Source organism: Schistocerca gregaria, chromosome 6, assembly GCF_023897955.1.
Source record: "Schistocerca gregaria isolate iqSchGreg1 chromosome 6, iqSchGreg1.2, whole genome shotgun sequence".
NCBI classification, from domain to species: domain Eukaryota; kingdom Metazoa; phylum Arthropoda; class Insecta; order Orthoptera; family Acrididae; genus Schistocerca; species Schistocerca gregaria.
In genome coordinates, this window is record NC_064925.1 from 263,472,543 (window position 1) to 263,495,609 (window position 23,067).

Genomic DNA, 23,067 nt, shown 5'->3' on the forward strand with positions numbered 1-23,067 from the left:
AATAGCAATGAAATGTCAATTACTTGCCTTTTAATTGATGAGGCAAAGAACACTGTGCAGCTACGTATGAAACATATTTCTTTACTGATGTAGCCTTACAACGAATGTAATTTTCGGAGAAAGTTTAAATTGACATCAACATAATTTCAGAACTATTTTATTCAGACATTAAACATAGAAACATTCTATCTCGCTGGATACTATCTAATTTGCTTTTCACTAAAGCATCTATGTCTGGTATCACCTTCTGAACATCGCTAATTATAAGATAAGCTTTTAAACTGATGCCTGTCGGTAAACTTCTGTAGGGAGATTTCGTTCTGCTCAATGCGATAAGAAGTTGCTCACACAAAAATTTAGGTCCAAACATTTACACAATTGTAGTTGTAAAGTTTTAAAGTTGTGGAAATTTATCTTGAACAAAATTTTTATGTGAGTCTACAAGATGTATTTGTATACAAAACGCATCATTGAACTAGCTGTCACACTGCAGATCTTTAAATTCTAACTATAGTTAGGTACCCTGCACTGATGTGTTATAAATTGATGCCAATTTGTGTGATCGCTCTTAAGTTTCTAACCCAGGCATAATTTTAATCGGATAAGTAGTGCGGACCAAACTCTGGTGTATTTCGATATGCCAACATATTACACAGCAGAAGCAAATGGGAGCAAAGGTGTCAAGACACTGTCAACAAATGGTTGAAAGCAGTGCATGTCTGTCATGCTTACTTGTTCAACTGATAGCCATAAACTGTCACCATTCATTGTTTTTAAACACAAGACGTTACCTAACCTGAGGTACTCCCAAGAAGAGTTATTGTATGTGCTAACGGAAATGGTTGGTTCATAGAGGACAGGGTAACACAATGGATTAAACTCATATGGCAATGTTGTCCTGGTGCCTCCCTAGGTTTACAAGTGTGCTTGTACTAGATTCATACGCACGTCATACTACTCTGCCCGTAAAGAGAAAATTAGTAGAGGTAGAATGGACCTGGCTTTAATTCCAGGAGGGACAATGTCAACTCTACAGGCATTAAATATTTGTCCAAACAAACCATTTAAGGACACATTTAAGAATATGTACACGCAACAACTACTAAAAGAAGCTAAGCAATTAACACCTACCAAAGGTGTTAAAGTGCTAACTTGTCTTGATTTTGCAGGTGATCACTCTTGGAATTGTCTCTGAATAAAACTGTCCATCACGCTTCTAAAAGAAAACTGTTGTTCCAATGTGCTTGATGGGACAGAGGACGATGCTCTCTATAAAGAGAGTAGAGACAAGGATCCGAGTGACGTGACTCGGAATCATCCGAGTAATAAATAAACACAGTACGTATCTGTTTATGACAGTTCAATAAAATTTATGTTTTGTACTTCCGTTTTTCATTTCTAAGCAATTTTATTTGTAAATAAAATAGAAAGAAACTTCCACATGGGAAAATTATATTAAAAACAAAGAATCCAAGACTTACCAAGCGGGAAAGCGCCGGTAGACAAGCACAATAAAATAACACACAAACACACACACACAAAATTTCTAGTTTTCGCAACCAACAGTTGCTTCTTCAGGAAAGAGGGAAGGAGAGGGAAAGACGAAAGGATGTGGGTTTTAAGGGAGAGGGTAAAGAGTCATTCCAATCCTGGGAGCAGAAAGACTTACCTTAGGAGGAAAAAAGGATAGGTATATACTCTCGCACGCACGCACGCACGCACAAGCACATATCCATCCATACATATACAGACACAAGCTGATGTCTGCGCGCGAATATATACCTATCCTTTTTTCCCCCTAAGGTAAGTCTTTCCGCTCCCGGGATTGGAATGACTCCTTACTCTCTCCCTTAAAACACACATCCTTTCGTCTTTCCCTCTCCTTCACTCTTTCCTGAAGAAGCAACCGTTGGTTGCGAAAGCTAGAAATTTTGTGTGTGTGTTTGTGTGTTATTTTATTGTGCCTGTCTACCGGCGCTTTTCCCACTTGGTAAGTCTTACAATTTTATTTGTAGGTATGCAGCTGTATACCACGATGACCAAACAGAACAGAACATTACCTGTACACTGGTGATGAGAGGTCCTGTTTCTGTGGGTTTTTGAATGGCGATCACATGACAGTCAGGGTCTTCATGCCTGTCTGGCAGCAACACATCTAATCTGCGCTGCTTGTTGGGTGAGGTACCTTGTCCACCTCCAGGTACTTGTCCAACTGTTCGTTTTTGGGCCATTGTCATTTGTGCTCCGCCACGAACAACAGTTGTTGCTGCCATGCGACTTCCAGCCTGTTGTACACGATGAGGCGACTGTTGCTGTTGCTGTAAGATTTTGTCACATTGTAAGTCATTTTATACAATAAAACTTATTTGACATTGAAAAGGTGTTTCACGATCACCAATCATATTAATTTAAAGTTTACTTTTTCAGTAGATTAAGGCATTGAGATTATGTATTTAAAAAATGTTTGCTTGGTCTTCTTCCTCAAGTAGCAGCAATAGCTATACATAATCTTGCAATTTTAGCTTACAGGCGCACTGCAGGAAGGGAGGTGTGCACATACCAGCTGTTCTGCAGGCAGTCTTTGACAAAAGATTTTAATGGAACTATTCGTTAGAAAATATGGATTCTCTCACATCTCATAGCTTCACTTGTCAGATCCTCGGTGCACTATGGAGGGGAGAAATGAAGCTATGAGAGAATCAATTCCTGGCTTCTAACAAAAACCACTCCTCTCAGATTGTTGGCAGCTGAATATGCCACATCTGTGTGGAACAATTCGGCCCACGTGAAACACACTGATGTGGCTGTAAATGAGGCATCCTGCATCATACCAAAATGTTTGAGCCCCCCACACTGACAGGGACATCTATGCTCTCATAGTGAGTTCCACGTAATCTAAAGAGAGAGAGAGAATAAAAAACCACTGTTTTAGGATTCATGTGTGTTCTCTACTTCACAGGCTCTCTCATTAGATTTAGAGAAAACTATTTGGCAAAAAGAAAAATTCAAATAAACAAACAATTGTTTTTCTTCTTCTTATGGTCTGACATCATAGCCTGAAAATGAACTTGTTTTCTTTTCATTATTGCCCTTAGTTACTGTGGTACTTCGCAAATAAGTAAACCACCAGAAATATTTTGGCAAGTAATTGACGGCCAGTTTTCGTTTTGTGGGTTTTAGGTTAGATTGCTGCATACGGAATATAGCTCATATATACAAATAGTTCTTTTACAGTGGAAGGAGCATGATACTTCTTTCCTCTCTCAAGGAAGTACTTGAAACAATTAGAGGTTGTCCGCAATGAGGATGGCAGCTATTCGCCACTATATGACTCCCTGCTTTGCGGGTTGGAGATGTGCCTCGCGTTTAGTCTTTTCTGTATGTTGCTTATACAAGCTTGAAATAAAAAAAACTTATTGAAATGAAAAGAGACCAGGAGTCATAGCTGAGATGCCACTGATGAGGAATACGATGACAAACTTCACAAGTAGCAAAATGCCAATCTACTTGCAAATGCTGCTCACAGTACAGCAGGGATCTTTACAATGATTAGGTAACAAAATGGCTACCAGAGCACCCTCAACATAACTAATGCCAGGAGACGGAGCTAGTCACTCTATTCATCGAATTGTTGACTGCTGAAAGATCTCTGTTGACTAGACTCCCCACTGTGCCAAGCAATGATAAGATGGCAAGATAAGTAAAAACACCATCTTCACTACAGATTCTTTGCAAAGTACTCAACTACATGAACGGATGAAGTTGGTTATTTCTATTACCTTCCCTCACAGCAATGACTTCCACTGTACAGTCCATGAACTTGGTCACTAAATGCATGTGTGTAAGGATAATGAAGGGCCTTTATTTTAAAGGCCGAGTATTATCTAGGTACGCATGGTATTCCAAGTAACAGCTCTTATGATTTTTTCATATTTTATTGAGTCCGATGTATGTTTACAGAAATCTCTGAACGCATAAAGACATTGGGTGCTGTTTATTTAACATCTTACAAATTCTTTGTTAGCATCTGCAAGCCAATTCCCTTGGGACAAACAGGGAGAAACGGTCACAAAAATAAAAAAAAGGTGGAGGGTGTTGAACCAAGAGCAAAGAAGGAAATAATGTTTAAAAATAAGGGAATAGAATCACAGAACATACCATCACACTATAACCTCGAGTTTGTGGTTGCTGTTGCGGCTGCTGCTGCTGTTGTGGTTGCTGTTGCAGCTGCTGGGTTGGGATGGGTTGAAACTGTGGTTGCGGGTGGTACTGCTGCTGCGGTGCTGGCTGTGGTTGCTGCTGTTGCTGCTGCTGCGGCTGTTGTCCATATACCATTTGCTGGCCATACGGTGGTGGCGGCGGCTGTGGAGACAGCTGGTTGGGTGAATGTCCCCTATACAATTGGGGAGGTGTAGGACGACGAACGGCCTCAGGTGAACCTTGTGGTACATACTGTGTGTGGAAGATAAACTTTAAAATTGTAAAGACACAAATACACAACAAATGAAAAGTCTTGTATGAGTCTTACCTCTAATCAATGACCATGGGCATCTGACATATTTGTGGGCATATTATCAGACTCAGCTGCAGATTTTAGTGACCTCTTACCAATATTTCTAAAACTAACTATGTGTGTGCTTCATGCAAATGGACAGCACGCTATCATACAAGCTTTAATTTCAGAAAAAAATTCACAAACGTGTCAAATGTTAGTGTGAGCTTACAAAGAGTATGCTCCATAATCTGAATAGTTACACAATGGACAGCTTAATTAAAACTTGATTGAAGCTGTTTCACATCTAGAGCAGCCCGCTATTCGCACCGTCAAGACAGTGCACAACACTGTATTGGATGATCAGCAGTTAAATGTACATGAAAAAACTGACTATGCATATCAGAAGAAAAGAGTATTGTTTTGACCATTTAAAAAAGAACCAAGGTAATTTTGTGTAGCAACTGGTTGTTGTAGAAGGGGTGCGGTCCACCAGTTTGTGACAGGAACAAAACAGTGATAGATACAGTGGATGGAATAAGCTGGTGACCCTGCATCAATAATGGCAAAACTGTTTTCTTCTGACGGAAGGCTTAAGGTCAACATTTTCTGCGTGATCAAGCAGTGCAAGCAGAGATGAAGTTATGGCTCTGTCACAAAGTCAAACATTCTATAGTGATAGTACTAATGAACTGGTCTCTTGAAATGTGTTTGTCCCCAAAGGGGCTATGTTGAGAAACAGATATGAATAATAAGGATGTAGACTGTGAATAAAATTTGTTTTATTTAAAAAAAAAAACCTTCAGGGGTTTTCACATAAAACATGTAGAGGCATTATTTTTCAACATATCCTTGTATGTATAATCCTCAGTTTTTTGTATTTCTGGGCACCTACCCTTTCGGACGAAGGAGGATGAATTTATTGAGCAAATCTTTTCAATATTTGCCTGAACCAATTTATCATAAGAATCTCAATCAGCTTGGCCTCTTGCAGATTTGAATCCAAATCTTCATCAATAAGTGTAAATATGAGACCTATTCCCTACATCAAACGGGTAAATTCCAATGTGCAACAATCAGTTGGATGAAATAAATTTACAAATTATTGTACTTTTATAAAAATATATTAAAATGATAGCTTACCAAATGCTAACAAAAATTAAACAGTGAGGCAGCTAAACTGACTAGTCTACTAATTTGCCCACAAAAATACACATTTTTGATTACAAAAGAAACAGAAAACTATGGCCTGATAAGAAAGTCACTAAATCAAGACGCTAAATTACCTTTTTAAAGGTGCACTAGTAAGGTACCTAGGATGCAACATGCAAATTTAGCAGACAACTCTACATGTCTAATGCTTATGATTTTATTCATACAACTCAATTAATTATAACTGTATTAATTATTCTGACAACATGCAAGAAACTACAAATAACCAACAATACTGAGACACTTATTTCTTTGCTTTTCATCAAATAAAATAGTTATATCTCCATTATGTGACAGTATGTAACACACATACAGGGTGTTTCAAAAAGGACTTAACAACTTTGAAAACTCATATAAATTAATTCATAGTACCTAAAGAGATTATTGTAGTGTGAATTTGTAGGGAAATACATAAAGTTTTGTCTCCCATGGCTCGCTAGTGCCAAACCACACCATAAGGAGTGCTAGCGGCAGTTGCGTTGAACGTGGCTTCCTTCACTGGACCCGAGCTTGTTAGCTGTGTGTTTTGGTTTGATGAATGAAAGTAGTGACAACAGATCAGTTTAATCCATATCAAACAAATGTAGAGTCCCCCTGAATAGGTCAGGTGTGCACTACACGCCGGAAGTGGCTACAAGGGTAGCAGAGTACGTGTGGAGTGCACATGGGGTTTTTTTAGGTTACAGAATTCCCTCCCTAGGCCTGACAAGACGCCTCCTGTGACGCGGCAAGGTAGGAGTAGGCAAAACACAACAGGAAATAACAATATTAATGTCCTAATAGTAAACTGCAGGAGCGTCTATAGAAAGGTCCCAGAACTGCTCTCATTAATAAACGGTCACAACGCCTATATAGTACTGGGGACAGAAAGCTGGCTGAAACCAGATGTAAACAGTAATGAAATCCTAAACTCAGATCAGAATGTATACCGCAGAGAAAGGCTCGACAGTGAAGGGGGAGGCGTGTTTATAACGATAAGAAGTGCAATAGTATCGAAGGAAATTGACGGAGATCCGAAATGTGAAATGATTTGGGTGAAGGTCACGGTTAAAGCAGGCTCAGACATGATAATTTGATGTCTCTATAGGCCCCCTGGCTCAGCACCTGTTGTGGCTGAGCACCTGAAGGATAATTTGGAAAATATTTCGAGTAGATTTCCCCACCATGTTATAGTTCTGGGTGGAGATTTTAATTTGCCGGATATAGACTGGGAGACTCAAACGTTCAGAACGGGTGGCAGGGACAAAGAATCCATGAAATTTTTTTAAGTGCTTTATCTGAAAATTACCGTGAGCAGTTGAACAGAGAACCAACTCGTGGCGATAACATATTAGACCTTCCGGTGACAAACAGACCCGAACTATTTAAAACAGTTAACACAGAACAGGGAATCAGCAATCATATAGCGGTTACGGCATCAATGATTTCAGCCGTAAATAGAAATATTAAATAAGGTAGAAAGATTTTTCTGTTTAGCAAAAGTGACAAAAAGGAGATTTCAGTGTACCTGACGGATCAACACAAAACTTCTGTCTGAAGTACAGATAGTGTTGAGGATCAGTGGACAAAGTTCAAAACCATCGTACAATATGCGTTAGATGAGTATGTGTCAAGCAAGATCGTAAGAGATGGAAAAGAGCCACCATGGTACAACAACCGAGTTAGAAAACTGCTACGGAAACAAAGGGAACTTCACAGCAAGCATAAACATAGCCAAAGCCTTGCAGACAAACAAAAATTACACGAAACGAAATATAGTGTGAGGAGGGCTATGCGAGAGGCGTTCAATGAATTCGAAAGTGAAGTTCTATGTACTCACTTGGCAGAAAATCCCAAGATATTTTGTTCTTATGTCAAAGCAGTAGGTGGATCGAAACAAAATGTCCAGACACTCTGTGACCAATATGGTACTGAAACAGAGGATGACAGACTAAAGACCGAAATACTAAATGTCTTTTTCCAAAGCTGTTTCACAGAGGAAGACTGCACTGTAGTTCCTTCTCTAGATTGCCGTACAGATGACAAAATGGTAGATATCGAAATAGACGACAGAGAAACAATTAAAATCGCTCAAAAGAGGAAAGGCCGCTGGACCTGATGGGATACCAGTTCTACTTCACACAGAGCAAGCGAAGGAACTTGGCCCCCCTTCTTGCAGCGGTGTACCGTAGGTTTCCAGAAGAGCATAGCGTTCCAAAGGATTGGAAAAGGGCATAGGTCATCCCCGTTTTCAAGAAGGGACGTCGAACAGATGTGCAGAACTATAGAACTATATCTCTAACGTCGATCAGTTGTAGAATTTTGGAACATGTATTGTGTTCGAGTATAATGACTTTTCTGTAGGAATCAGCATGGGTTTCGAAAAAGACGGTCGTGTGAAACCCAGCTCGCGCTATTCATCCACGAGACTCAGAGGGCCATAGACATGGATTCACAAATAGATGCCGTGTTTCTGACTTCCACAAGGCGTTCGATACAGTTCCCCGCAGCTGTTTTATGAACAAAGTAAGAGCATATGGACTATGTGACCAATAGTGTGATTGGATTGAAGAGTTCCTAGATAACAGAACGCAGCATGTCATTCTCAATGGAGAGAAGTCTTCCGAAGTAAGAGTGATTTCAGGTGTGCCGCACGGGAGTGTCATAGGACCGCTGCTATTCACAATATACATAAATGACCTGGTGGATGACATCGGAAGTTCACTGAGGCTTTTTGCAGATGATGCTGTGGTGTATCGAGAGGTTGCAACAATGGAAAATTGTACTGAAATGCAGGAGGATCTGCAGCAAATTGACGCATGGTGCAGGGAATGGCAATTGAATCTCAATGTAGACAAGTGTAATGTGCTGTGAATACATAGAAAGATAGACCCCTTATCATTTAGCTACAAAATAACAGGTCAGCAACTGGAAGCAGTTAATTCCATAAATTATCTGGGAGTACGCATTAGGAGTGATTTAAAATGGAATGGTCATATAAAGCTGATCGTCGGTAAAGCAGATGCCAGACTGAGATTCATTGGAAGAAACCTAAGGAAATGCAATCCGAAAACAAAGGAATTAGGTTACAGTACGCTTGTTCGCCCACTGCTTGAATACTGCTCACCAGTGTGGGATCCGTACCAGATAGGGTTGATAGAAGAGATAGAGAAGATCCAACGGAGAGCAGCGCACTTCGTTACAGGATCATTTAGTGACCGCGAAAGTGTTACGAAGATGATAGATAAACTCCAGTGGAAGAGTCTGCAGGAGAGACGCTCAGTAGCTCGGTACGGACTTTTGTTAAAGTTTCGAGAACATACCTTCACTGAAGAGTCAAGCAGTATATTGCTCCCTCCTACGTATATCTCGCGAAGAGACCATGAGGATAAAATCAGAGAGACTATAGAGCCCACACAGAAGCATACCGACAATCCTTCTTTTCGCGAACAATACGAGACTGGAATAGAAGGGAGAACCAATAGAGGCACTCAGGGTACCCTCCGCCACACACCATTGGGTGGCTTGCAGAGTATGGAAGTAGATGTAGATGTAGAAACATTGCAACATGTTCATGATAGCCCTATAGCCCTTACCTGAAAGTCTTTAATGCACTGAGCAATAGCAAAGTGTATGGCCCCTTTTGTCCCATTAGAGAACTATCAACGGGGTAGTGTACCTGGGTAAGTTACAATTTTTGACACCAAAGATTGATGAGGATGACCAAGAACAAAATGATTACTTCATGCAAGATGGTGCACCACCGAAGTACCTGGCTGACATCCAGGATTTTCTCAGCGACTGCTTTCCAGGTGAAAGGATTGGCCGTGATGTGCCAATTGCATAGGCCCCATCTTCCCCAGTCCTGACACCACTCACTTTTCTTATGGGAAGTCATCACAGACATTGTGTTTGTACCTCCTATGCCGGCTTCTCTACCTGAACTTAGAGCAAGAATTTACACAGCCACTGCAATGCTACAGAGTTTGGGAAGTAATTTACATCCGATGGGGTGTGTGCAGGATAACCAACACAAGCCTTGTACAACATCTTTAGTGCAAGATAAAAATAAGGAAACAACTTGCTGTGTTTCCCTACAAAATAACACAAAAGCCAGCTTTCTAACTTTGTGTCAATAAATTTATATGAATTTTTAAAACTGTAAAGCCCATTTTGAAATTTATCTGACAATGGAATACTCAGGATGTAATAATGGAAAGGACAGATTGCTGCTCACCATACAGAGGAGATGCTGAGTCGCAGACAGGCACAACAAAAAGACTGCTAAAAAGTGATCTTGCAGCCTCAAGGCCTTCTTACACACACACACACACACACACACACACACACACACACACACACACACACACACGAAACGTAAAAAGTATTGTGTGAACTTCACCTCTCTGCATCAAATTTTCATTCTCTGAAGAACAAACAAAATGGGCAAAAGGGAAGTTTTCTCATCTCTACTCATATGCTGTATTATTTTCTTTGGTGACAGAATGTCATTAATTTTAGTCCACTTTTAACACTCATTTTTGTACTACTTTTGAGGCAGTGTAGTGAAACTTTATTGCTTTTAGTGATCCACAAGAGAGTGTACACCCACAATCTGGGCATACAGCTGTACAGTGTGCTACAGAAATCACACGATGCCAGGACCAGCAGAGGCTCACACTCTCAGATGCGCATGCAGCCTCTCCATACTGCACTCTACCGCCCAGCCAACAGCTTATGGAGTCAGGATCAGCCAGCCTCACCCTCAGTCTGAAATCTACTTTTCAGCCAATGTGACTAGGACTAGTTGGGCAGCCACTCCACGGCAAAGGTTTCTTCTGTACCAATTTACTTTAAGTAATAAAGCGGTGTGTTCATTACTATCTGCGTGTTCTTATAATTATTACATTACCACATTGGTTTTGGCTACAGATGCCTCACAGTAGTAACCTAAGGACATCACACACACACATCCATGCGTGAGGCAGGATTCAAACCTGCGACCATAGCAGCCACTGCAGTGCCTAGAACCGCTCGACCACAGCGGCCAGCTAATCTGAATACAGATGGCTCGGACCAGCCACTGGCATTCCCACCCAAAACTCTCAGTCCAACACAGGTCAATTACTCTCGTGTCGAGAGGGAAACTTTGGCCATTGTGTATGCAGTCACCAAAGTCCACATATTCTTGAATGGTTGAATAGTACAACATTCCAACTCATTACAGACTACAAATCGCTAGTAGTCTGTCCATCTGGGTCCCTGATAAGGTGGCCTACAGGTTGCACTGGTGGGCGTTGTTCATCTCCAAATACGACAATGACATCCATTTTCACCCCACTGTGCAACACGGCTACACTGACACCTTATACAAATACCCCTTCGAACCAGAACCCCCAAGTTTGATAGACAGGGGCTCTGTATATACAGTAGAGGGCTTTCCGATATCTAGTACATGGGTCACCAGGGACACAGGGTCTCACCTTGTCCTCAAGCAGGTCATCCACCTCGTATGGCAGGGTTGTCCATTTATTCCTCCAGGCTGCGCTTCCAATCTGCTTTGTAACTATTTTGTCTTGGGTCATCGTCTCTTGGTCTTAATGGGGTCGTCCTCATTTTCCTCCTCTCCATGGACAATGCAGGGTGGTCATAGCCAAGACTGTGGTGGGAGGCCTTACAGCTATTCCACGGGGGTCACTGGGGATTTTCCAGAACAATACCTTTGCTCGCAGACATGTGTACCGGCCTGGCATTGACCGAGACTGGAGCATTTGGTGGCTTAAGTCCCCAGGATGCTAGTCAACATGTGGCTCTGAGGCTTGAGGTTTGTCCCATGGTCTCCAACAATCCAGCCCTAGGAATGCATCCATATGGATTTTGTGGGCCCATTTCTGAATGTGTTTTATCTGACTGTCAATGATGTGTTTTCCATGTGTTGTACAGTGCTCCTTGGCCACTACTGAGGTTACGATTCAGGCTCTTTCAAAAATCTGTGGAAGATCTCCCAGTTACTCTCATTTCTGACAACAGACCTCAGTTCCTGTCCTGGACATTTTGGGACTTCTGTGTGTGGACAGGCATTTGCCATGTTCGTTTCGCTTCTTTCCCCCCCTAATCTAACGGGGAGACCAAACATATGGTACAAACCTATAAGTGCCAGATGAAAAAGTATCTGCAAGACTTTCCCCACGAGGAGGCGTTACTATTTTTTCTGACAGCATACCAGGTGGCTCCTATTCATCCCTGTAACCCTGTCAAGTTGCTCCACAGGCACCAGTCGCTGACACTGCTCCACCACCTCCATCAGGTTCTTGCCGACCGTCAAGTTCTATTATACAGCGCTTTCTGCCAGGTACGGCGGTCTGGGCGCATGCCGGTTATCAGCAACCATCATGCATCAGAATGGCTACTGTGTATATACTCTTTGGATGGGAGACCTAGAGGTCCAGCACCACAAAAACAAAAAACAAAAAAAAACAAAAAAACAAAAAAAACATACGCACCCATTCACACACACCCTCCTCCTCCTCCTCCCCCTCAGCTGCACGCTGCCTTCGCTGGTGCCCCAATAATAGGTGACTCCTATATGCCAGAATTCCAGCCCCAATTTCTACCTGTGTCAGTGCTGCCCGATGAGTCTTTGACATCGCGGCATCTGGCAACTGCTTCACTGCCCCTCCTGCTGGAGGACACACCCCTTGCTGGTTCACCTCCACCTTCCCCGCAGCCATCAGACGTCACCACATATTCCAGCTCTGATTGTCCATCGCCAGTTCTGTCATCTCATGCTTCCACAGCTGGGGTGGTCTTTCCAATGGGCATTTCGCTCATATTCCAAAGTCTCCACTGACTGGAAGTTCCTCTCCCCTATCACCTTTGAGGCCTCCATGAACAGCCCCCCCCCCCCCCCCCCCTCCACATTGCAGCTGTGCACTTCTGGCCTCGGGAAACACAGGTGCTTGAGCCCCACAGAGGGAAGGATGTAGTCACCCACATTAAGATTCTACACCCAAAATCTGGGCGCGTAGCGGTACGGCATGCCACAGGTCGCAAGATGTCAGTATTGGCAAAGGCCGCCGCTCTCGGATTTGCATGCAGCCTCTCTACATCGGCCGGTTGACAGCTTACAGTCGGGTCCCACCAGCTTTGCTCTCAGTCTGTTGTTTACTTCAGCCAATGTGATCATGACTAGTTGGGCTGCCACTACGGGACAAGTGTTTTCTGCACCAAAATACCTGAAGTAATAAAGTTAAATATTTATCAAGTTAGTTGTTTGATTCTGTTAGCTTGCATATCACATGAGTCTTCATAAGTGTGCATATGGATCTCCTTGTTCAATCAGTTGTAGGTCAGGTTACTACTAAGAAAATCAATTAGCACCACAAATGGGAGTGTGGAGTGTGGGACACCGACAGTCGGTGGGCACTTTGATATCTGCAGGTGAGGTTAATAAAACAATCACAATATACCTATGGTGTACAACAAAAACTGTCAGTTAGGCTCATTTGTACAGGATCAGTACAAAAAACTTCATAACTGGTGTGCGTTGAGAATAAAATTTTATATGCTGCGATAGCAAATATGACTATGAATTTCACACAGAATGTTAAGAAAGGAGCCGAAAATAATTTTGCTTAATAAGAGTGACAGGATACAAATTACAGAGAATCTGAATATTCAGCATAAAATATTCAATGCTGAGGACAAAGATGTGGAGCATAAATGAGAAAATTCAGAAACATTATTCAATATGCCTCCGACAAGTATGTTACCATGGTTTAATAGTCATGTTTAGAGAACTGCTACACAGACAAAGAGACTCAGAGACTCAAGAGAGGTCAAACCCGAGCTGAAAACGAAAGCTGAATGAAGCAAATACGAGCATAAGGAGAGCAGTGGCAGAAATGGTCAATGACTTTGAAGTAAAATTTTGTCAACCGATTTGAGTGAAATCTAAGAGGTTTCAGTCTTAAAATCAGTAAACAGTTCAAAATCCTCTTTTCATCCACTAAGTGACCGTACTGGCACCATAATGGAAGATACCAGAGAGAAGGCTGAAATACCGAATTAAGGTTTCCAAAATTATTTCACTGAAGAAGACTGCAATATTGTCTGTGTTTCAATATTCTACAAGGATTATTCAAAAGAACTTGCTTCCCTTTAAGTAGGAGTTTATCACAGATTATTGGAGAAATGAAGGGTAGCTAGCAACTGAAAAGAAGAGCAGGTCATTCCCATTTTTAGCAAGAGCCGTAGGGCAGATGCATATAATTACAGGCCTACATCACTGATGTCAATTTGTTGTTGAATTATTGAACATGTTTTGTGCTCACATATTATTACGTGTTTGAAGAACAAATACCTTCTCCATAAAAATTAACATGGATTGTGAAACACAGCTCACTCTGTTTCTTCCTGAGATCTGTAGCACTGCAGACAACAGTGCTCAGGTAGAAGCCACGTTCACTGACTTCAGGAAGGCATTTGACACTGTCCCTCACTGCTGTTTAGCGGAGGGGGGGGGGGGGGGGGGGGGGGAACCAAGCTTAATAAGTATCGGACCAGATTTGCAACTGGATTGAAGACTTCCTTGCAAAAAAAATTCAACTTGTCGCTCTTAGAGGAACAAAATCAACACATTTAAACGTAATTTCCAGGGTATCCCAAGGAAGTGTGATAGGGCCATTACTGCTTACAATGGATATAAATGATCTAGTAGAAAGTGTTGGAAGCTCTTTCATCTGGCTATTCACAGATGATATGGTTGTCTGTAAGAAAGTAGCCAAGAGAATAATTTGCAATTACCTGTAGAGGGTTGATGATCGGTGCAGGCTCTGGCAGCTGACCCTGAACATAAAAAAATGTAACATACTGTGCATATATAGAAAAGAAATCCATTGTGGCTCCATATGAAAAGAAACCTACTACTGTACAACCACATTATTGATGACAAATTGCTGGAAACACCAACTATTGTAAAATATCTGGGAGTAACTATACTGAGCAACCTTAAACAGAATAACCATATAAAACAAATAGTACGAAAAGCAGATGTCAAATTGATTCAAAGGAAAAAGGAAATTTAACTCATCCTTGAAGGAAGTGGCTTAAAGGCACTTGTTCAACTGATTCTCTAGTACTGTTCATCAATTTGGGATCATTACTAGTTAGCCCTGACAGATAGAAGAGAGAGAGAAGACCCAACGAAGAATGACATGTCTCTTCACAAGATCTTTTAGACCACACGAGAGTGTTTCAGAGATGCTCAATAAATTCCAGTGGCAATGCTACACGAGAGGTAATGTACATCACGAGGAATTTGCTATCAAAATTCTGAGATAGCTCTTTCCCAGAAGAGATGGACAAGTCCTACTTCGTCCCTTGTGCATCTCGCGAAATGACGAGAGAAATTAAAGTTAATACATAAGCTTACTGACAATCATTCTTCCCATCCACCATTCACCAGTGGAAAAGGGAATGGAGAACCAGTGATACCAGAAGCACCCTACACCATTAGATGTCTAGGAAAGGAAGTATGGTGCAGATGTAGTTTGGGTGCTTTCTACTCACATGGCATTATTTAAGAGACTACCTGTCCACCAAGAAACATTCTCCATGTACCTCGCAAGATAAAAGTTTAAGAATTGTCACTGGGTGCCCAGAAGTGAACTGCAGAGAGTATGGTTTTCAGTTTGCAATGACTTTTGAAGCAATCCTGCTGCCATTATTTTGAGCTTAGAAGCAAGCATTATAAACAACGGGATTTAAAGATATTAATCAAAATACAATTGAATGCAGCCAAGTACCACAATCTTCATGCTCCTCTAAGAATTCCACAGAGACTGTACACTTTACACACATGGTTGGGTACTGTAATATTTACACTTTTGCCGAAATCATTGTAGATGTCACATTTTCACTCTTGGAGATGTGAATACACTTTCAAGATTGTCATTTTGCAACTAATCATTAATGTGTGTAGCTGTAAGTCTATAACATCTAAATAATTCTATACGAAAGCAAATAACCGTGACATCTTTCAGCGAAATAAAATCCGTAATTGTTATGAAAGCAGATGTAATTTAAGGAAAGAAAAGGATTACCTGTTTACCAATCACTAGATAGGGACGATCAAAAAAAAATATTTTCGAAGTAACTCTCAAATACCTATTTTAATTTAATTCTCTCTTACACACAAGACTTTCAGTTTATGTAAATGAAGCAAAAGGTAATTGCATCTTGATGACAGCACTTTAAATGTTGTTTGTAATCTCAAGAGGGGCTTCCCTAGGCACAGGTTCAGGTATGACAGACAGTATACTCATTGTAGATGTAAATGTCTTACTTGAGACAGCCAGTCTTGAAGGTGCTGTGTTACTATGACCAACTTAATTCCTTCTTGATTTTTTTTTTTTGTAAAACCTAATGTAACCAAAAGAGTGACGTAATATACGTTGTCCCAAGGTTATGTGAGCAACAAAGTGAACACAGGTGTTATATTTCCCTTGAGGTGGAAATTTTCTGGAAGTTATGTTTAAAAATAATTTCTGCACAGAAACTTCTTTTAACTATGCACTTCCAATGACTACAGTACTCAAAATGAAATGTAATAGCTTACTTTCAATGCATTAGCAGCATGGATGTAGTTTTAAATTTTGTATTTACCCATATTTCTCAATAATTTAGCTTCAAAATATTGTACATAGCATCCACGAAGTCATTTTCCATGTGTTCTAGCAGTTAAGTAGGTGCAATATGCACAATTCTTAGCATTTTTCGAAAACTTCAGCGCCTCAGCTAGATTTCAGGCACAGGCTTATTTTTAAGCTTGTGCACACATTAACTTTTCATTTCAAATGATAACTGGAAAGTTTCCAGAACTGCACAATCAGAAATACTTTCCTACAAACATAAACTTCCAGAATATTTTCACACAGAGATAGATACATGCAATTTCAAAACTACTCACTGCAGGAAACTAGTGACTACTAGTTGTTTTATTGTGAAATAAATTCATCTATACCCACAAGCTTTTGAACATCTACTCCAGAAATGGACAATGAAGTGAAACTGACAAACATGAAACTGCGGGCGGAAAATCCCAGAAAGCAGCCAAATGAAAAAAAGGTACACTGTATGGTGGGAGGACATAATGTACAATAACAGCTGACAAAAATTGTAAATTATTACGTTTATTATATCATGTAATAATTGCTAAAACTTTCTCTATGAAACATATGATTAAGTGTGTAGGAACCCCAAGGAAAATTGTATACTCCATATTTTCAAGTTTTTAACACAGTAAGAATACTTCAAAAAGAAAACTTATATGTGTGTCTAATATGATCATGACAAGCAGTTAAAAATACTGTACACATTTTTTCAAATGTTTATTTTTCATTATCAGAATAAGCATTTATTAACAGTTATTACTAGCTACCTAAAACTGCACAATTTGAGTAAATACAGGATGCAACAAGATGTGTTCCATAACAAACATGATTATTATTAAGCTAATGAGCTGCAATTAGAATAGCATGTATGAGAGAATGGCAAGTGTGACAACAAAACAATCAATACCGATTTATTATTTACATAATGGGAATTCATTCCTATAAGCATTCTAGGAATGATATACCAAGGATAAACAAGAATGGTGGAGGAAGCAAATATGAGAAAGAAACAAATTGAAACAAAAATGGTTCAAAAGTCTCTAAGCACTATGGGACTTAACCAAACTGAAACCAAATGACAATGTCACTCCTCACACTGACATGATATGCACTTTACAATTACACTACCAAAAGCTCCAAATAAAATGCGACAATGTTATGAACCTCACAGCAGAGAAATGTGCTACTACTTACAGGAAGCTGCAACTGAAAATGGCTCTTTGATGTTTTTACTTAAAACACTGTTGAATGATTTGTCGGCACACAATAGTATAACAAATGTACACAAAATTATGACCATACTGAAAAGTACTTGAAAGAACTGAAGAAAGAAAAATGACTAAGTAAATGTCAGCCACGCATGCACATCTGAATTATAAGAGACAATAAACAAGACAAATATGTCATTGTCATGCTATGGTGTTAATAATGAAAAATCCACGAACTTTCTAAAATGCAATACTTCTAAAACTAATTAAAGCCAATAAATGATCTGTCAGTTCAGCTATTATTGTACGATCTACTTGCTGTTTTCAGAAATGAGCAGCACTGTCTGTCATACCTTTTCTGAAAGTATCCTGGCAAAGTGAAGTGCGAAGATACAAAGCACTTAGTCATCAAAGTGAAAAATCTTCAATGTGCTGTAATAAAGTAGCTTGATCAGGTATGGAAACAAGTGATAGTACTGAGAAAGTCAGAAACAATGCTGATACGTATTCGTCGGCTCTCTGAAATGATGGTTGTAGCCAAAAAAATGATAAAAGTGTTTAATAATCTAGTACACAATCCAGAGAGACAGCACAAAACATTTGCAGGCAAACATTATACCACAAAATGCTTCAATCTAAGTAGATGCACAATGATGGACCAATTAATAACACTCAGCAATTGGTTCCAATGATGGTACTGTTTCTGCCACACTGAAATTAACTGTCATACATTTTGAGTCCATGACAAACATGACACTTGTTCTATTAAGTATATCTCTTACTGTTAAATAACACTGGAGTGTGTGTTACCTGTCAAGGAGAAGTTTTTGAGGACAAGTGATAGGAAAGTGTTTGGCATGTACGTAAGAGATTGTACAGACTAACAGTTTCTACAGGCAATGGAAATACTCTGAAGATGACTGCAACAATAATGATAATTTTTCACATTCTGAATGGGCAGGCAGTTCTGATGACCAACAATTCCATCTCTGAGCTATGGCAGAGTACTTCAGCATACTGTATGATACACAAACTTTGTGGAAAAGTGTGAGCTTTTCGAGCCAGTGGTTCCACCCTCTGGCAGAAGGTTCAAATGAAGAGGAAGAAGGATGAAGGTGAAGAGTTCACGAACTTTACAAAATAGGAAGAGATATGGGGAAAGTCTCATAGAATCCTGGGAGTCGTGGAGACTTACTGGACAGTATAAGATGGAAAGACTTGCTATTGGTACAAATACCACACAAAATTTGAAAACTTAAGAACTGAAAGATGGAAGGTAGCATAATAAGCAAGACGGAAATTACGGAAAAAAACATTGTGAGCAGTCAATAACAGCACAAAGCAAAGTGCAATTTATATATATAGACAACAAGGGGCTGGGCGAAGGGGGGGGGGGGGGGGGGGGTAGAGACAAAGTTCAGATAATAAACACTAAAAACATCAATAAATATATATAAAGGAGTGAGAAAAAGGAATAATTGTGAAAAGGAATGCTGAGACAAGAGAAATTAATGCAAGTTCAGGACAGGAATGTGGTGGGAACCGAGTACATATTGCAAAGCCAGTTCCCACCAGTTATGACGGTAGCAGTACAGAGACTGTAGATGGGATGTTTGGTGAAACAGGAACAGAGTTCATGACTATCATATTGTAGAGTGTGCCCTGCAACAGAATATTGTGTTCTGTCACCATACACTCTGTGTCTGCACCCATTCATTCTTACTGGTTGTATACAGTAACAAGGGAGGGGGAATCCGGACTTTTCCCACCTATCCTGGTTATAAACACACTTTTTCTCGAGTGGAAGTACATTATAACCCTGGTGAAACTACTTTTTTCCAAGTTAACTGGCAACATACTTTCCATCGGAGCTGTAAAACTTCTCAATCCTTTGAATGGTGAAGGTTTTAAACACAGGCATACAACTTTCCGCACTTTAAGACATTAAATGCGGCGATCGAGAAATCGCGTTTGCATATGATAGAAGATGTTCTGAGAGAGAGTTTAGCGAAAAATTTTCTGTTTGAAAATCTTTGTAGACGCCTCTGTAGTATGTTACATTATGCGCAGAAATTAGAGTAATCTTGGATTTAAAAATCTAGTCAATTGCCATGCTTCATTTCTGACTGTATCACTATTAGGCATAAGAATAATATGAATATAAACATGACATGATATGTATATTCTTCCGCGTTTGCTGTTGTCTCACTCTAGTTTCGTAGTTTATTAGGCAGACAGGATTTAAATGAGATAGCAGCAAACACGAAAGAATACATGGCAAAATGTTTATATTCGTATTATTCTTATGGTGAAGATAATACTGCATGTGAATCACAATTCATAAAATTCGTATTAGCAACCATCTCTTCTCACAGGTAGGAAAAAATTCAGAACGTCGAGATGGCCATATTGATAAACATCCCGAACAGTCTTGCTAGTCGGATTTTCATAGTACATTGAAATGCTGCGACATTCGAATATGAACAATACGGTATTTGTATTTACTTCGTTGGATAATGTATGGAAATCCAGTGGTCGAAACTCGAGGCGGAGAAAAAAGCTCGACTTCCACCTTTTTTTTGTGTTTAATTTTGTTTACTGACGTAGAGGTTTTGGCGCCAGTATTTAACTTTGTGCCTTCAAAGCATGCCTGTGTAGCACTACATATATTCGACGGCAGAAGTTAGTTGTGGCGGCACCTACCAACATTTTTCAGAACTTCCACTTACTTTGTACTTGATTCGCATAAAGAATAAAATCAATCATAACTAACACTTGGTTTAAGAATCATGAAAGAAGGCTGTATACATGGAAGTGGGCTGGGGACACTGGAAGGTTCCAGACACATTATATAGTGGTAAGACAGAAATTTAGGAATCAGGTTTTTAACTGTGAGACATTTCCAGGAGCAGATGTGGACTCTGACCACAATTTATTGGTTATGAACTGTAGACTAAGACTGAAGAAACGGCAAAAAGGTGGAAATTTAAGGAGATGGGAACTGGATAAACTGAAAGAATCAGAGGTTGTAGAAGGTTTCAGGACGAGCATTATGGAACGATTGACAAGAACAAGGGAAAGAAATACAGTAGAAGAAGAACGTGTAGCTTTGAGAGATGAAATAGCGAAGGCAGCAGAGGACCAAGTAGGTAAAAAGATGAGCGCTAGTAAAAATCTTTGGGTAACAGAAGAGATTGACTTTAATAGATGAAAGGAGAAAATATAAAAATGCAGTAAATGATGCAAGCAAGAAGGAATACAAACGTCTCAAAACTGAGATCAACAGGCAGTGCAAAATGGCTCAGCAGGGATGGCTAGAGGACAAATTTAAGGATGTAGAGGCATATATCACTAGTGGTAAGATAGATACTGCCTGCAGGAAAATTAAAGAGACCTTTCGAGAAAAGATAACCACATGTATGAATAAGAAGAGCTCAGATGGAAACCCAGTTCTAAGCAAAGAAGAGAAAGCAGAAAGGTGAAGGAGTATACACAGGGTCTATACAAGGGTGACATACTTGAGGGCAATATCATGGAAATGCAAGAGGATCTACATCTACATTTATACTCCGCAAGCCACCCAACGGTGTGTAGCGGAGGGCACTTTACGTGCCACTGTCATTACCTCCCTTTCCTATTCCAGTCAAGTATGGTTCGCGGGAAGAATGACTGTCGGACAGCCTCCGTGGACACTCCAATCTCTCTAATTTTACATTCGTGTTCTCCTCGGGAGGTATAAGTAGGAGGAAGCAATATATTCAATACCTCATCCAGAAACGCACCCTCTCGAAATCTGGACAGCAAGCTACACCGCGACGCAGAGCTCCTCTCTTGTAGAGCCTGCCACTTGAGTTTGCTAAACATCTCTGTAATGCTATCACGGTTACCAAATAACCCTGTGACGAAATGCGCCCCTCTTCTTTGGATCTTCTCTATCTCCTCTGTCAACCCGACCTGGTACGAATCCCACACTGATGAGCAATACTCAAGTATAGGTCGAACGAGTGTTTTGTAAGCCACCTCCTTTGTTGATGGACTACATTTTCTAAGGACTGTCCAATGAATCTCAACCTTGTACCCGCCTTACCAACAATTAATTTTATATGATCATTCCACTTCAAATCGTTCTGTACGCATACTCCCAGATATTTTACAGAAGTAACTGCTACCAGTGTTTGTTCCGCTATCATATAATCATACAATAAAGGATCCTTTTTTCTATGTATTCGCAATACATTACATTTGTTTATGTTAAGGGTCAGTTGCCACTCCCTGCACCAAGTGCCTATCTGCTGCAGATCTTCCTGCAATTCGCTACAATTTTCTAATGCTGCAACTTCTCTGTATACTACAGCATCATCCGCGAAAAGCCGCACGGAACTTCCAACACTATCTACTAGGTCATTTATATATCTATTGTGAAAAGCAATGGTCCCATAACACTCCCCTGTGGCATGCCAGAGGTTACTTTAACGTCTGTAGACGTCTCTCCATTGATAACAACATGCTGTGTTCTGTTGGATGTGACTGAAGACATAACAGGAAATATGATACTGCACATAAAATTTGACAGAGCACTGAAAGTAGCAAACAAAACCCCAGGAGTAGACAACATTCCATTAGAACTATTGATAGCCTTGGGAGAGCCAGTCATGACAAAATTCTGCCATCTGGTGAGCAAGACGTATGAGACAGGTGAAATACCCTCAGACTTCAAGAAGAATATAATTCCAATCCCAAAGAAAGAAGGTGTTGACGGGGTGAAAATTACCAAATTATCAGTTTAATAAGTCGCAGCTGTGAAATACTAACTGAAATGGAAAAACTTGTAGAAGGCGACCTTGTGGAAGATCAGTTTTGATTATGTAGAAATGTTGGAACATGTGAGCCAATACTGACCCAACAAATAAATTATCTTATAAGATAAATTAAAGAAAGACAAAAAGTAGTTTACAAAGAGGCAAACCTACCTTTTTAGCATTTGCAGACTTAGAGAAAGCTTTTGACAATGTTGAATGGAATATTCTCCTTCAAATTCTGAAGGTGGCAGGGGTAAAATACAGAGAGTGAAAGGTTATTTACAATTTGTACGGAAACCAGAGGGCAGTTATAAAAGTTGAGGGGCATGAAAGGGACACAGTGGTTGGGAAGGGAATGTGACAGGTTTGAAGCCTATCCGCAATGTTATTCAATTTGTATACTGAGCAAGCAGTAAAGGAAACAAAAGAAAAATCTGGTGTAGGAATTAAAATATATGGAGAAGAAATAATTTTGAGGTTTGCTGATGAAATTGTAATTCTGTCGGAGTCAGAAAAGGACCTGGAAGAGCATTTGAAAAGAATGGACAGTGTCTTGAAAGGAAGCTATAGGATGAACATCAACAAAAGCAAACCGAGGATCGTGGAATGAAGTCAAATTAAATCAGGTGATGTTGAGGGAATTAGATTAGGAAATGAGACACTGAAAGTAGTAAATGAGTTTATGAGTTTTGCTGTTAGGGGAG

General features: G+C 40.1%; 1 protein-coding gene across 12 annotated transcripts in view; it reads right to left on the reverse strand.

Moving 5' to 3' along the window:
- LOC126278038 (histone acetyltransferase KAT6A-like) overlaps nt 1–23,067 on the reverse strand; it is a 65,196-nt gene that overhangs the window by 24,796 nt on the left and 17,333 nt on the right. For 6 of the 12 annotated variants that reach the window (XM_049977783.1, XM_049977785.1, XM_049977782.1 and 3 more), the window contains exons 6-7: nt 4,159–4,452; nt 2,061–2,318 (exon numbers count right to left, since the gene is read on the reverse strand). In XM_049977783.1, the coding sequence (XP_049833740.1) occupies nt 2,061–2,318; nt 4,159–4,452 (552 nt within the window). The remainder of the gene's footprint in view (nt 1–2,060; nt 2,319–4,158; nt 4,453–23,067) is intronic. The other 6 variants (XM_049977793.1, XM_049977789.1, XM_049977792.1 and 3 more) reach the window with 1 other exon arrangement.